General features: G+C 36.0%; 1 protein-coding gene across 12 annotated transcripts in view; it reads right to left on the bottom strand.

Moving 5' to 3' along the window:
* The window catches only part of DPH6 (diphthamine biosynthesis 6), a 216,523-nt gene that overhangs the window by 52,325 nt on the left and 149,222 nt on the right, over positions 1-14,976 (bottom strand). For 11 of the 12 annotated variants that reach the window (XR_002440236.1, XR_002440237.1, XR_002440235.1 and 8 more), the window contains one exon: positions 7,919-8,324. Coding sequence is in view for 9 of the 12 variants with exons in the window: in XM_021401712.1 (XP_021257387.1) it covers positions 7,919-8,324 (406 nt within the window). In the remaining 3 variants the exon portion in view is untranslated. Of the gene's footprint in view, positions 1-4,648; positions 5,728-7,918; positions 8,325-14,976 lie in introns of those variants that run through there. The other variant, XM_021401717.1, reaches the window with a different exon arrangement.

Genomic DNA, 14,976 nt, shown 5'->3' with positions numbered 1-14,976 from the left:
GCACAGAGTAACCTACAAATGTATCTTAGATTTCAGTAGCAGAAATTCAGAAAGAAATGTGAGATTGTAGACAGGTAGCTTTAAATCAACTGCATTGCTATAGCTCTGTATAAAAATGTTTATTCCAACATTGAGTGAATTAATTAAAGAACTTATTTCAATTTAAAATTTTAGCCAAGGTTTTCATATACAGCTACGCAATACATAACTTTCAGATGTCACATGCTTTGAGTAAGAAGGAGCTCTAACTTTATTACCTGCCCTTGGCACCAAGTGGTTAGAAAATAAATTTCTTATTCTAAAAGAATAAAGGCTACTGCTCAGAAGCAGGAATTTAACATACTTTAAATTCATCCATGTATAATACACTTTCCTATGCAAACTCATTCAAGAAGCAACATTATTATAAAAAAAATCTGCAAGGCTTTGATAACAAACAAAAAATTATTTCCCCATAATTTTATATGAGATATACACAGTGAAGTGTAGTAGGTATAGTAACATTGCAAGGAAAACAGGTACAAAAACTTTCAGCCTTTTAGCAGTCATTTAATATATTAGGTCCTTCAGCTGGATACTTTGGATAGCAATAGCAAGATTACAAAGCGACCTACCAAATTTAGCTGCTTTTACCCTTTTAAAATGTCATTTCAAACACACCCATGAATCACATCAATGTTTCCTAATTGCTTATATATATTAAAGTCTGAAGCATCTCCCCAAGGACTAATTTAACTGTTTTTTTTTTCTTTCTCTATTTTTTGAGTAGCAGCTTAGTTCTGCTGCTTGAAGAACTATACTTGAAAAATTCTTTGTTCTCTTAACAGGAAACGCAAAGAACTCAGAGTCAAATTTTCCTCTTCTTTCAGTTTGGCAACTTCTCAGATTTTTATTTTAGCCTAAATTAATAAGATTTGGTAGAAAACCAGGTTCAGCTTTTACAGTCTACTTCAGACAGCATCATGATATTTTAAAAATATTTCTGTTCGGCCAAATTATCTGTTAGCCACAACCACTACTTCATTAAGCAATGATCGCAAAGCTGGTCAGATACAAATCAATTTTATTTCTAACCACAAATCGTAGCCTATTATAAATGCTCTCCTAGTTAGTACAAAATGTAGAAAAAGAATAGGAAAAAACACAGGTAATAAGTACTTGACTGTGAACAGCTCGCTTTGATATAGCAACGTCTGTATGCCTGTGTGTGGAGAACTTGATAGTGGTTTATGAATGTCTGAGGGCTGTAAACAGGAAGAAAAAGGAGTACCTGTGTTACACAGGTGACAAACAATGAAGAAAAATATGAACTAGCAAGTATGATTACAACTATGGACACTGGGATGAAAGAAAAATAAGAATAAGATGAAAGAAAATTTTAATAAATGGATTAAGTAGCTGAATATTGAAAGGGTGTCCTCTTACAGACTCTTAGATATTTTAAGGGAAAGGGAAAAGGTCATCATTAGGACCTGAAATGTGGACTATAAGTTAACCAACTGAAAATATGCTGTAGGGATTACTTGTAGATTGGGAACTGGATAATCAGATAGAATATTTAAATTTTTTTGGTGTGTTGTTCTGAAGCTACAAGATAGATCTTGGAAATTACCAGAATGTGGTTTTGAGCACGTTATTAGTCTTAATTCTTACGAGTAATTTCAATACTGAAATTCACTCACTGAGTAACATTGCTCTACCTTATGGCAAAAAAACAACTAGAACTGTAATGTCTGTACTAAACTCCTCCCCTCATAAGCAGTCATAATTATTTTATCATCTCAAAAAAGGCAAAAGAAGGCATCACATCTTTGATTAGATCTATGTGTGATGAGAAATGCAATACTGAAAATGCTGTTTGCATATTCTCCACTCTTATTCTTGGAATGTCTGAGATTCCATACTCATTTGCTTTATTCTTATTGTACCAGTAAGGGACTACTAATGAATAAAGAAAACAACAGAGCAACTATACAAGAATCATTGCATCAGCAATGCTGAAATCTAGATAGAAGATAAAAAACACTTTGTGTTCCTCTGAAGTCATTGCTGCTGCTGAAGGTGCTTGCCCATATTTCTGGAGACTGACCAGAGAGACAAAGCTGCAGAAACTTCTTAAAATCATTGCATCCACTGCATTACTTCTGGATAACTCCACCTGTTCTTGATTTCCATTTGTTTTGCCCAATATACACTTGTCAGCAGTTTACAGGCGGGTTCGGCACAGTTCCATGACTAATGGGGCAGAGGGTCCCGTGGACCCACGCCCTGGGAAAGGGAAAAAGGGTAGGGAGATGGGCCTAAAAACAAAACAGTGGCAACGATCTGAGGAGAAACAAACTGATTTACTAAATAAGATATCGGAATGCAAAATAACACAGTATAATACAATATAATAACAATTTAAGCTAATAAATCCAATAAAATGAGAATGTCCAAAATTAAGGTAGGCCTTACTCTAACGCTGATGGTAAGACAGCTAGGGAGCAAGATGCTGCTCAGACAAGCAGGAGCGAAAAAATGGAAGTTCTGTGATATGTGAACAGCTGTTATCTTTCCCTCTGAGCGGAAATTGGTAACAACAGCAAAGTCCTCTGCAAAGTGTAGTTATTCTCTTCTGAGAACCAAGTACCCAGAACTATCCACGATCCACAGAACTGGAGCATTAACTCTTTATCTCCCAGTGCACTACACGATGTTATGATGTGGAATACCAACAACCAAAAATCATAAAACCATGACAACACGTCTTAAATAACCTTGAGAAAACAGGTTATTTGAGTGTGTAACTAGGTATATAGTTGTATATAGTTGTAAATACCTACATCTGTGATTTCTAGGATTCTTCGTAATCACACAAATAGATTAATATGTATATATAAATGTGATATGTACATTTGTAGAATAGCACCTTATATTGTCATTGATATCTTGTTTTGAATAAGTTTTCCTATTTGTTAAAAAATGTAATTCCTCACTCTTGTAAACTGATAATCTCAGTGAGACAAGGAGGGTTGTGGTACTGCCTTGACAAATTCCTCAGAAGACATTCTCAAATCTTAGAAATCTCATAAGTACTTAATTCCTGGTGTTGCTTCCAATATCTTCACTAGAAACTACATCTCCTTGTCTTTTTAATCTAGATTTGATGTTGCAGCTACTGTGATAAACAGGACATTAAAACTGTGTAAATTAAGAAATACAGTTGGACAATAAATCTGTTTCTTGACCATGTCTGTTTGTAATTACCCACTAGCAGCTTGGGTTCTCTACATGTTCCTTTAAGACAAACAAGCAAATAGATGTTGAACAACTACCTCAGATTTACTTTTTTGTAAGTCTAGCGCACATAGACATGTTGTTAGAAAATGTACTGTTATGTTCATTTGGTGCAGTTCCACTTCTCTGAGATTTACACTACAAAACTTGTATCTACCAATACTAGAAACCACATACTTCAGAAAATGTCTAGAAAAATGTGTTGATAATGCAGTATCTTAATTAATGGAATACTTAGTTTAGAAGCAGTATGTTTCACATGATTCAGGGATTTACTATGTCAGTGCAAGGATTCCTAAATGAGTGCCTAATCACAAGGGCTTCTGTTTCACCAAAAGAAACAGTCCCATTTCAAGAAAGATTTTTTCCAGTCTGGTTGAGCTCTACTCAATTGGTATCATAATTATTTTTTTAAAGTTAAGTGCAGTATAATTGATGCATGATAAACATGAGAGTACAAAGATCCTTTTAGTTCTAAGCATTTACGGAGTAGAGCCACATTTTAAACTAGTTACATATTCATTTTAATGCTGATACCAGACTGCATTTCTATTCCTGTTCACTTTTGCCTTTTTATATTCTCCATTTTTTCTATAGTATTAAAAAGGGATTATGTAATATGATGTTGTGGTAAATGCAGGACCTTTTCTACTCCCTAATAAATATTCAAAAATATTTTGCATACATCTTGTGAACAAGGCTTGTGAAATCATAATGGGATGACTTATGAGCATTCAACTTCCCTATACTGAAGTATAATCTAGTCAAATGGATGGTATAGCAAATCATCCTGACACATTTATATTAATGCATATTTAAATGAGAATAAGAAAGAAATAGTCAAATTTATGTTAAAGACTTCTAAAGGCTTAACAGCTTCTTACTAAGTATGTATGTCAGCTTAATCTAATCCTCCTACTTCTATGCGTTCTGCAGTCTCAGCATGGTGCCCATAATGCTCTCGTATGTTATGAGGGATTGCCTCTGAGAAGTTCACCATCAGTACTACACTTACTTCAATAAAACTTTACATCTGGTCTTGCAATGACAGAAGGCTATCTGTCTCAAATTTGCATCACAAACCTTTAGCTTCTTTTGACATCAGTAACACTTCTTATAGCAATTTCCAATAACCTGTTACAGTAGATAGAGGAACTATACTACATATATATGTATATTTATACATATATTCTTTGTTCTCGTCTTACTGTGTCAGGTACAAACAGACTTCTCTAATTTATTTGGACTGTTCCTAATAAATGTTCAATTTCTTTGCATCAAAAAAAGCATTAGTCTTATCAGAAGCTTATTTGAGAAGATCTGTGGCAGCATTCTTTCACTCTAGTGATTTTAAGTTTTAATCTAAAAAAAAAAGGTACCTTTATTTCTTATTCATGCTTTTGCTGGAAGAGACAATACACCTGTGATTCAAGCTCTTTCAAGAATTTTTCAAGACTATTTACTAATCTTATGACATGACGGAAGTCCATCCGAACTCCAGTAAGACTGGAATATTTATTTCCTCAGCCCTATCTATCACCTTTTCAGACACGATAATTTCTATCTATTCCATTATAGATACATCTGTCTGATGTGCTTCACATTAAAAATATTTGAATAGCAATGTCTAGCATTCCCTCTTAGGTTATTAATATTATCATTCCCCAGCAGACAACAGATCTGATTGTAGTTGAAAACTCCAAAAGGACAGGTCTACTTATGGGACTAGCAATGTCTAACACGTGTTGAAGATCAAACATGTCAGTAATGGATCATCATACAGATGGTTAGCAACCAGCACTACCTGAGATGAATTAATAATTGCAACTGAAAAAATGCTCTCTCAATATCATTTGTGTTCAGGCAGCCATATCAAGGGAAGAATATTTTTAAAGCTCCATGCATTAGGTTCAGATTTTCATTATCAGAACATTCCTGCTTTATTCATTTTCCTAGTAGAACGCTTCTTTATGTTTGAAAGACAGCTTTATCTACTATCTGATCAGTAATGTAAATAATTTTTGAGAGGCAACTGGGCTTGCTGTAAAACAGAAACTAACCTTTGGAGGTACTACAAATTATTACAAAGAGACATTCAAACACTCTATCTTAGGGAAGTCTACAGAGGCAGGCATAAGCAAGTTTAGGCTACACTCAGAACTGACATGACACAAAATAGTTCTATTTCAGATGTCAGGACAATTTCTTCTTGTGACTCGCCTGCCCCACTCCGATTCATGCACCCACAAGCACTCCAGAAGCAGAAGCAGCTTACTTGAACTTGCCTAGGTGTATTAAATGTAAACATCTAAATCTATTCAGGTAACAAATTAAAATTCTGGGTAATAAAATCATCTTTTTTCCTCTCATGGTGCTGAATCCAAATTTAGGAGGAAGGCTGAAAAGTTAATGGGTATTTGTAAATGAAACTTGAGGGCCATTTTAAAGCTGAAAAAGAACACAGGAGTATACTGTGATAAACTGAAAGAAAGTATGGTCATCAGAGCTTAGCAATCTCTAAACTGTTAAAATACTATAAGAATCAAAAGAAAGTTCTGATTCAGTTATACGGCCTATAAAGACTCTAGAGTTAAACCAGACTATTTTATCTTGCTTATTGACACTGTCTAGGATATAGAGATATGAATCTTGGAGTCCTTATAAAGTGCTTATTTAACTCAGTGTTAATATATATTTGAGTACATTTTCAATTATGAGAAATCTGATTACAAATATAGTATAAAAGACAGTCAATGATATATTTCATTAATAGGCTTCATCCTTTCGAAAGGTAAAGAGGCTTCACTGGAGACTACATGCCTTTCAAGGCTCCAAGAATACGTACAAACAGGACACTTAAAAATATCGCCGTGTCTTAATAATATATTAAAAATTACTCTTCTGGTTCAAAATCATGTAATGTATATACACAGTAGTCTTATATTTCATTGAAACTATCAGTAAAAGACAGTTCATCAACAACTTTTAATATGAGAAATTATTTTCAAATAGCATATTTCTTCTTCCCATTACAAGAACTTTCTGGAAATTTTTCCTAAGTAGACAAAAGTTATTTTTAAAGTCTTTATCAATGAATTAGTGCTACTTGCAAATGTAATGTATTATATATATTCTACAGATTGCAAGAGTGTATTTCTTATCCATGAAGATAATGATAAAATTGCTATAATGACAGGAATTATTATGACAGTAGAGAGATCTGAACACAACTAGAATGAATATACGAATATCAAAACAACTTTCTATATGTGGGCCATTAGTAGTGTAACATGAATCAAATTGAATCACATTTTCATGCACACAATTTACACATTATATTGAGCAATATATTTAATAAAGCAAATTAAATTCATTTGGAAGTAATTATTTTATGGCCTGAGAAATATAAGAAAGAGAACAGGCAAAATGATAATGTTAATCCCATGCCAGAAACATGTTTTATCAGGTTTCCTTTTAGCTCTTAAACAAGATATAGTAAAACCAACAACATTCTGTCAGACTATATGTTCATTTCTTGCTTCCTGGATTAAATATGCTTATGCTATGCCACATTTTTATAGCTTTCAATTCCTGTACTTTAAACCTATTAAACAATGTCAAGTTGAATTTTCTTCAAAAACTGCTGCAGGTTAAGAAAAAAAATAGGACAGTAGAATATTTGAGTGCTAACATTTATGTCAGCTAATTAATATGGATCAGTTGTGGTTTGCAAAGATTTTTAAAGTGCATGCATATTTGAGACAAATATAGATGAAGGATCTGATTTAGTTCCTTCTCAGATTGACAGAAAGCTCTTACTAATTTCAATACAAGTATGATCTACCACTATTGTATGCTTGACAGATAAAGGAAGCTTTTGTGCTCTTGCATAATATTAGTTTTCCCAAATTGAGTGCAGCCAAAAATACAGATGTGCCACATAAGAAATAAATCATAGTTGCAACATTGTATTTTTTGTTCTTTATTCTTTTTACTTGGTAAAGGAATGTGATTTTGATAAAACTAAATGCTGGGAAAAACATTAAACTTTTTAACTTAAAAAAATCTGTCTAATTAAACTGCTAAGAAATTAGCCTGTTTCAAAAACTGGCACCATCTTATCCTGGGATGCAACAGTATTTTCTTGTTTCAGAATATTAATATTTCATTATTTATTCTCCAAAAAGTTCCTGTTAACACAAGACGTTCGGTTGTTTGAACATAGTTCTACTTAGGGACAAAAATGGACTACTGCTCAATAATATTTAAGCAGAACATTCCCTGCTTATCAGGGAATTCCATGATCCCTATGTTTGACTCTGAGGCTGCCAGATTTTATGCAATTTCTTCTTTATAGAATCATAGAATATATCAGATAGGAAGGAGATCATCTAGTCCAACATGCTGCTAAAAATAAGGATCAGAAAAAGCAAACTAGAGTTTCAAATTGGACTTGAATGTCACCAAAAATTGAACCTTTCTATTTGAGAAATATGCCTCGAAAGAACAAACATATCTTATTGCGCTTTTCCTTAAAAAGCACTTCTAACATGTTTTTTTTGTAATCAAACCTTATGTAGAAGTAAAACAAATTACATTATGCTTAGTATTAATACCTGTATTCTATCAGAAGTCTTACCTGATTGTAACGTTCCAATATCAAAGACATCCTTCTTGAAGAAAGCTCTAAATGACAAAGGACTTGCACTGCAATCTTCTGAAAGTTTCTCAACAGCTTGTCTAAACATAGAAACTAAGTCATGAACAGGTCCATCTAAATCAAGCTGAGAAGTGGGTGGTGAAATCAAGCTCAGACGTACAGAGACTGATGCACAAGATGCAGAACTGGACTTCACAGATTCACAATCAATTTGGAAGCCCTCTGATAACATCTTCTTTGCAAAATGTTTTCTTTGGAGTGGGTCATCAACTACTGCAGTAACATGCCATTCGATGGCAGCATCTCTGGGTAAGTGAGTTACAACAACCACAGCAAGCATCCCACACTCTGCAGGTACTTCATTATATGTTTCTGGATCTTCAACCTAAAAGATAAACAAAATATTGTGCATATTACATAACTGGTAGAAATTAACGTTGCTTCCGTTCAAGTGATATATCAAAAAAAGTATCTGCAGTACAGCTATTTCATGGTGGCTGTTTTTTTTCTGTAAACTTTCCTTCTTATTAAAGTCATTTTGACCAACTATGAATTTGGCAGTTAATATCTGCTCATTTTTTCCATCTTAGACTACCACTATGCCTTTATCATTTAACTAAATTCTTTTCTTAACATATTTAACAATGAAAAAAAATCTTTTTTGTATATGGCAATTTCTGTCCATTTCAATAAAAAAAATTTCTATTGTTTAAGGAATAGAAATACTACTAATCACTGAAGCTATAGCAATTAATTAATAAAATATATGGATTTAGTTTAAAAGTTGGAATACTAAAGATACAGTTTAAATATAGCAAAGATTCCTTTCGGGCAACTGTGGATAGCAGAATGGTCTAAGTACTGCATCCAATTCTGGAGCCCCCAGCACAAGAAGAACATGGAGTTGTTGGAGCAGGTCCAGAGGAGGGCCATGAAGATGATCAGAGGGCTAGAGCACCTGCTCTGCAAGGACAGGCTGAAAGATCTGGGGCTGTTCAGTCTGGACAAGAGAAGGCTCCAAGGAGATCTTATAGTGGCCTTCCAGTACCTGAAGGGGGCCTACAGAAAAGCTGGGGAGGAACTGTTTATAAGGGCAGGTAGCGACAGGATGAGGGGAAATGGTTTTAAACTGGAAGAGGGTAGGTTTAGACTAGATCTTAGGAAGACATTATTTACTGTGAGGGTGGTGAGACACTGGAACAGGTTGCCCAGGGAGGTTGTGAATGCCCCCTCCCTGGAAGCATTCAAAGGCTGGATGGGGCTTTGAGCAAGCTGGTCTAGAGGGAGGTATCCCTGTCTATAGCAAAGGGGTTGGAACTAGATGATCTTAAGGGTTCCTTCCAACCCAAACCATTCTATGATTCTATGATTCTACGATTCTAAATAAACCCTCTTCAAGACAAGAGCATCTTCTCAATAGCAGTTATTATGAAAGCACAATAATTTGTTTTTACATCAACCAACACATCTAATTAGCTTACTTGGTAAACTAACTCTGAGAAACTGACCTCCTTTTCCTCTAATGGTATTAAAGAAGTGGGAAGGCCTTTCTTCTTACTTGTGATTTATCCTAAAATTTTTACATTGGAACACATTATCAGGTATTGGAAGTGAATATAATGTTTCAAAACACTTCAGTGCTATACCATGAGACAGAGGAAGAAATTGTCAGTTTGCAACTATGTCAGTACAAATCAGTTGCACTTAAGTACACTAAATAGCATTATCTTTAAAACCTAAAATGTGTTCATAAAAGTATTAACTTGTTTCCATATTTTTGCAATGTATTCTATGCTTTTTTACCAGAATATAGAGCAGAGGCCTCAGAATGCCAGCTGAGGAATGGCCTTGCAGTGAGCTGAAGCCCACCTGACAGTGAAGCTCTGCAGCTGCTGGCTTGCTCCTCCCCACCCCAATGGTATAAGTGAAGAAACTCAAGGTCTGAGATAAAAGCAATTTGATAAGTGAAGTAAAGGCGAGGAAGGAAAACATACAAAACAGTTAATGCAAAGACAATCCCTCAACACCTGTCACAAGCAGACCTATGCCCAACCAGTCTCTGAGCAATGGGTGCCTTTCCAAAACCCACTTCCTCTCAGTTTTTATCACTGCACAAGATGCCATATGGCATGGGATATCCCTTTGAACTGTTCAGGTCAGCTGTCTTGCTTGTGCCTCCCTCAGCTTCTTGTGCACTCCCAGCCTTTTTGCTTTGTGGGCAGTGTGAGGAGCAGAGAAGGTCTTTATGCTGCTCAGACACTGCTCAGATGTAGCTAAAGCACACATGTCATCACCACTTTGTTCATGCATCCAATACACAGCACCTTAAGGGCTGCTATGAAGAAATTCAACTCCATCCATGCCAGACACACATTGAGGTCTGGTGTTACCTTACAGTTAAATTCATATACTCATACGCCTATTACATGACAATGTCTACTCATGGAAAAAACCTGAATTTTACGATATAAGCTCTCAAAAAGGATTAATGTACATAATCTTTATCTGCTTTTTGAACAAATGCATTTTCATTTGAAGAATTTTAGGTATTTATTCTGTCCAGAAGATATTTTTTGTCTTATTTTTTCCTCAATTTTTAAGAGAGACAATATATATATTAAGCGTTTTTGAGATTAGTGACTTACATCATCTTTGTGAACACAGATAATAACATTTTTATGTACCAATTTGCTTACCATGCAGTATATATTGGTAATACTGTCTATTGCCTGATCTCTGAAAGGAAAAATAATAACAAGACAAAACTGTCATTTTACCTAAAGTTGATAAGGCCATATAACTCTCAGTACCTTCAATTCACAAGCTCAGTTTTAATCCACTCACTCTCAACTTTAAGAGGAAGAAATAATGACATGTTACAGGCACTCGCAAGGTTATTGACAAGCATTTTCCATAGAATATCTTTGATGTTTGACCTGTGTGAGTTGTTTACATGAGAAATGCACTTACTTCTATATTAACGATAGTGGAGTCTAATTCTATAGCAAACACATAGCAATTGCTTTAGCATTTCTGTTTTTGATATGGGAACAAAAATAGGGATAATTTGTCGCAAATTGCAGTCACTCCAGTTATAATAAAATCTCACTGAGTACTGTTTGCTTTCAGTACTTTCATTAGGCAAGCTGGGGCTGTTATTAAGGTACCAATACATAAATGTTATATTAGCACTTAACAGGAGGAGCACAGTATTCTCCTCTAGGAGATGAATTCTAACGTTGTCAATATAATTCCACTCTGAGTGCTGTAAAACAGTTTGAAAAGATGAAACACTGGAGCTTTGCACTGAGGGGAAAAAAAAAAAAAGGCATGCTCATTCAAGCTTAAAGGCCACTTTGCTGGCCCAAGGTGCTGAGGTACAGATTAGAAAAAAAGTCTAGAGAAGCTCTCTCAGGTCACAGCAAGCACTAAGACAAACTTTTCTACTTCCCTGTACTTGTCTTAGGTTGTTAAATCAATTACTCACTATTTCTGCTTGCCTTCAGCTGCCATTTAGAATATGAGGAAATACATGAAAATTAAGGCCAGGAGAAAGCACATTTCCAAATTTAACAAATGAGAATCATTCTGAGTGAAAGACTGCTCATGGTGCACCTGTGCAGTACCATAGCACTCATAACCTTTAACTTCAGAATTTGAACAAAGTACAAATGATAGAGCTCCTGGGGACTAACAATCTTTCATCAGCTGCTAAAGAACCATACAGAAATACTTCTAACAATGACCTCTCCTGACTTATTTTCAAGAAATCACTGACATTTGTGTTGTACATGGATGCTGCATTTGAGTTACCAGTCAGAAATTTACAACTGTCTTAAACAGCTGAATATCATTATGATAGCTTCCCTTGTACATGGGGATGAATATATATGGGTCTGCTAAGAAATTCTAATCATATGATGATGGAACAACATAAGTTTGTATTAAGTGAAAATAGGTTACTCTTTACAATTGGTTCTACACTGTCATCAGCAAGACAGCACTTTTTGGCAAACACCTGTGGTAATAGGAAGAAAAACATGGATTTAAGATACTTGCACAAGGATACTGCTGTAGAGTGTTCCATAAACAAGCACAGGTTTTTGCCTAGTCCTTCTCCCATGTCTTCACAGTCTTGAAAAAGAGCAAACACAAATTGTGGTAGAGAAGGAAGCAGCTTTGCTTGGCCTATTATTCTTGAAAAAGAAGTGTCAAATAATTCTTGGGAACCTCTGTGAAAATCTTATTAATGAGGTGATAAAATAAGGCCAGACAAAATTGAAAGCAGTGATTCCTTAAAGTATGTACAACCTGAACTTTACAAATCTTTACAAATTTCATTACGCTGTAAGTGTAGCTGCTATCTAAAGGCATTTGCCCTTAAATAACTATTTCCTGGCTAAGAATTAACAGTACTCAAGTGATTTTCAGTTCATGCAAGAGAGTATGCCTTAAAAGATTCCCATGTCCTGTTATGAGCATTTCCACACTAGATTTAATCCTTTCCAAAAACAAATACTGCAAAGTAAGATTGCAACAGGAACAGTTTATCAGTCATCAGGAAAAATAACCAGATTGTAAAGGTTCAGCGTCAGACTGCTAAGATATTATGGAGATAGATACTACTTCTACAGCATATACTTTTATGTGCTCTGATTTAAAGAAGGCTGGAGCAGGAATTCAGCATCCTTTCACTGTGAAGGAGATAGCCTCTGAAAATAAATTAATCTGTAACAACGCCTTCTTCCAGGGATGGATGCAAACTGGATCATCTCAGAGACCAGACTATAACAGGATTCTGATTCTATCATGCTATGAAGTGGTATACCAGGACTTCGAAAAAGATGTGAAATGATAGTGATTTAGAGAGCATGACTTTCTTATTTACCTGCAATTTTATGATACCAAATTAGACTGATGCCATATTACAGTAAACACTGAGAAAAGTCCCATACTGTGTTAAGTAACATCTTGGAAAGTCTTCATGGACTGGTTAAGAAAGAATCACAGCAGGTGACAGAAGTCAGAAAAACAAGTTAAACATGATGAATTGTTAACAAAGGAATAGAGATCACAGTGGGCTATGTTATGCCGCTGTAGAAATTCACAGTTTATTCACACCTTGCATAAGATACATGCCTCTTGATCTTTCAGATGAAAAAGGTCATACTGGATGCAAAATGTGTTCAGAGGAATACAGTAAGGATGATCAAAAAGCTCTGGAAAGGTTGACTTAAATGTTCTCCAGCTTCCTTAAGGAGAATTGACCAGGGTTTACAAAGTCGTGCATGACATAAAAAGAGTAGATTGAGATAAGAACTGATTGTGCATGCTTGTCTTTGTGTAAAAGAACTATGGATCATCAAATGATATTAGCAAGAGCATGGTTACAAAAAGTACAATGGTGGGTGACACTTAAGATTCCTTGACAGAGTGTGGTGGTTCCAAGAGCATTATATGGATACAAGGGGAACCTGAAGGAGCATTGAGAAGATAGGGTCAGTAGGGATTATAAAAGAGACATACTAAAAATCCTAGTAAAGAATAATTTATAAAATAGTTAATAATTTATATAGATATTAATGATTTATATAACTACTACAATAAATTTAATTAATTTATATATGAACTAAAATAGTTTGAAGAAGGAAGAACATTAGAGTGGATATATGCTTTTCATGTTTTTACTGTTCACATCTGCTTAGGACTACTGTTAGGAGTCTGAATACCAAGCAGAACCTTCACAAATATTACTATTCTTATATTATTACATAGGAATTTATGCAGTAGTGTTTTCTGGGCTTTCTTGAGAAGACAGGCTGAATTTACACAACTAGATCCTTCCAAAATTTCTGTAATTGTTAATATTTTTCTGAGTACTCCAGATTGATATAACAGATTAACGGTGAGCACAGAGTCAAGCAAGAGAATACAGATAACAGCTTTGAAAGGAAAAGTGCTTCTTCAGTCAGTTAGGCAGAGGTATTGGCATCAGAGTCTCATAGTGGAAGATGCAGTTTCATGTGGTTACTCTTGGCCTCTTTCTGAGGGAAGAAAAAAAAAAGCTTCATCTTCTCCTTTTTCCTGAAGCAGAAGCACAGAAGAACTGGAATACCACTTTTGAGGGGCTACCAATCTCCTAAACATGTGGCTGAGAGGCTGGTGCAAACGCAAGAATTTTGGGTTCTTTGATCACGGGGCGGTTTACTCGGCACCAGGCCTGAGGTCTGCTGATGGGTCCGGCCTGTCTCAAAGGGGGAAACACATCCTTGCCCAGGAGCTGGCAGGGCTTATAGAGAGGGCTTTAAACTAGAGAGGAAGGGGGAAGGGGATAAAACCAGCCCTGCAAGAGGTGTGCCTAGGCAGGCATCGGGATTAGGGGTGAGGCAAGGGGCTCAGCTGAAGTGCGTCTATGCCAATGCCCGCAGCATGAGCAACAAACAGGATGAGCTGGAAGCCTTTGTGCGGCAGGCAAACTATGACCTAGTTGCCATTACGGAAACATGGTGGGATCTCTCCCATGACTGGAGTGCTGCGATGGATGGCTACAAGCTCTTCAGAAAGGATAGGCAAAGAAGGAGGGGTGGTGGCGTGGCTCTGTATGTTAGAGACTGTTATGATGTTATTGAACTTGCAACTGGGGAAGACAACGTTGAAGCTCTGTGGGTTAGAATCAAGGGAAAGGCTGACAAGGCAGTCATCCTGGTGGGGGTCTGTTATAGACTGCCTAACCAGGATGAAGAGACAGATGAGGCGTTCTATAAACAGCTGGCTGAAGTTGCGCAATTGCCTGCCATTGTCCTCATGGGAGACTTCAACTTCCCTGATTTATGCTGGGAATACAATTCGGCACAGAAGAAGCAGTCTAGGAGGTTTCTAGAGTGTATGGAAGATAACTTCCTTCTGCAGCTGGTGAGAGAACCTACCAGGGGAGGTGCCCTGCTAGACCTGCTGTTTACAAACAGGGAAGGTCTGGTGGGGGATGTGGAAGTTGGGGGCTGCCTTGGACATAGCGACCATGAAATGGTAGAGTTCTC

The sequence above is a fragment of the Numida meleagris genome, chromosome 6 (assembly GCF_002078875.1).
Source record: "Numida meleagris isolate 19003 breed g44 Domestic line chromosome 6, NumMel1.0, whole genome shotgun sequence".
NCBI classification, from domain to species: Eukaryota; Metazoa; Chordata; class Aves; order Galliformes; family Numididae; genus Numida; species Numida meleagris.
Note: the sequence above shows the minus strand (reverse complement) of the source record. Positions and strands in the feature narration are given on the sequence as shown.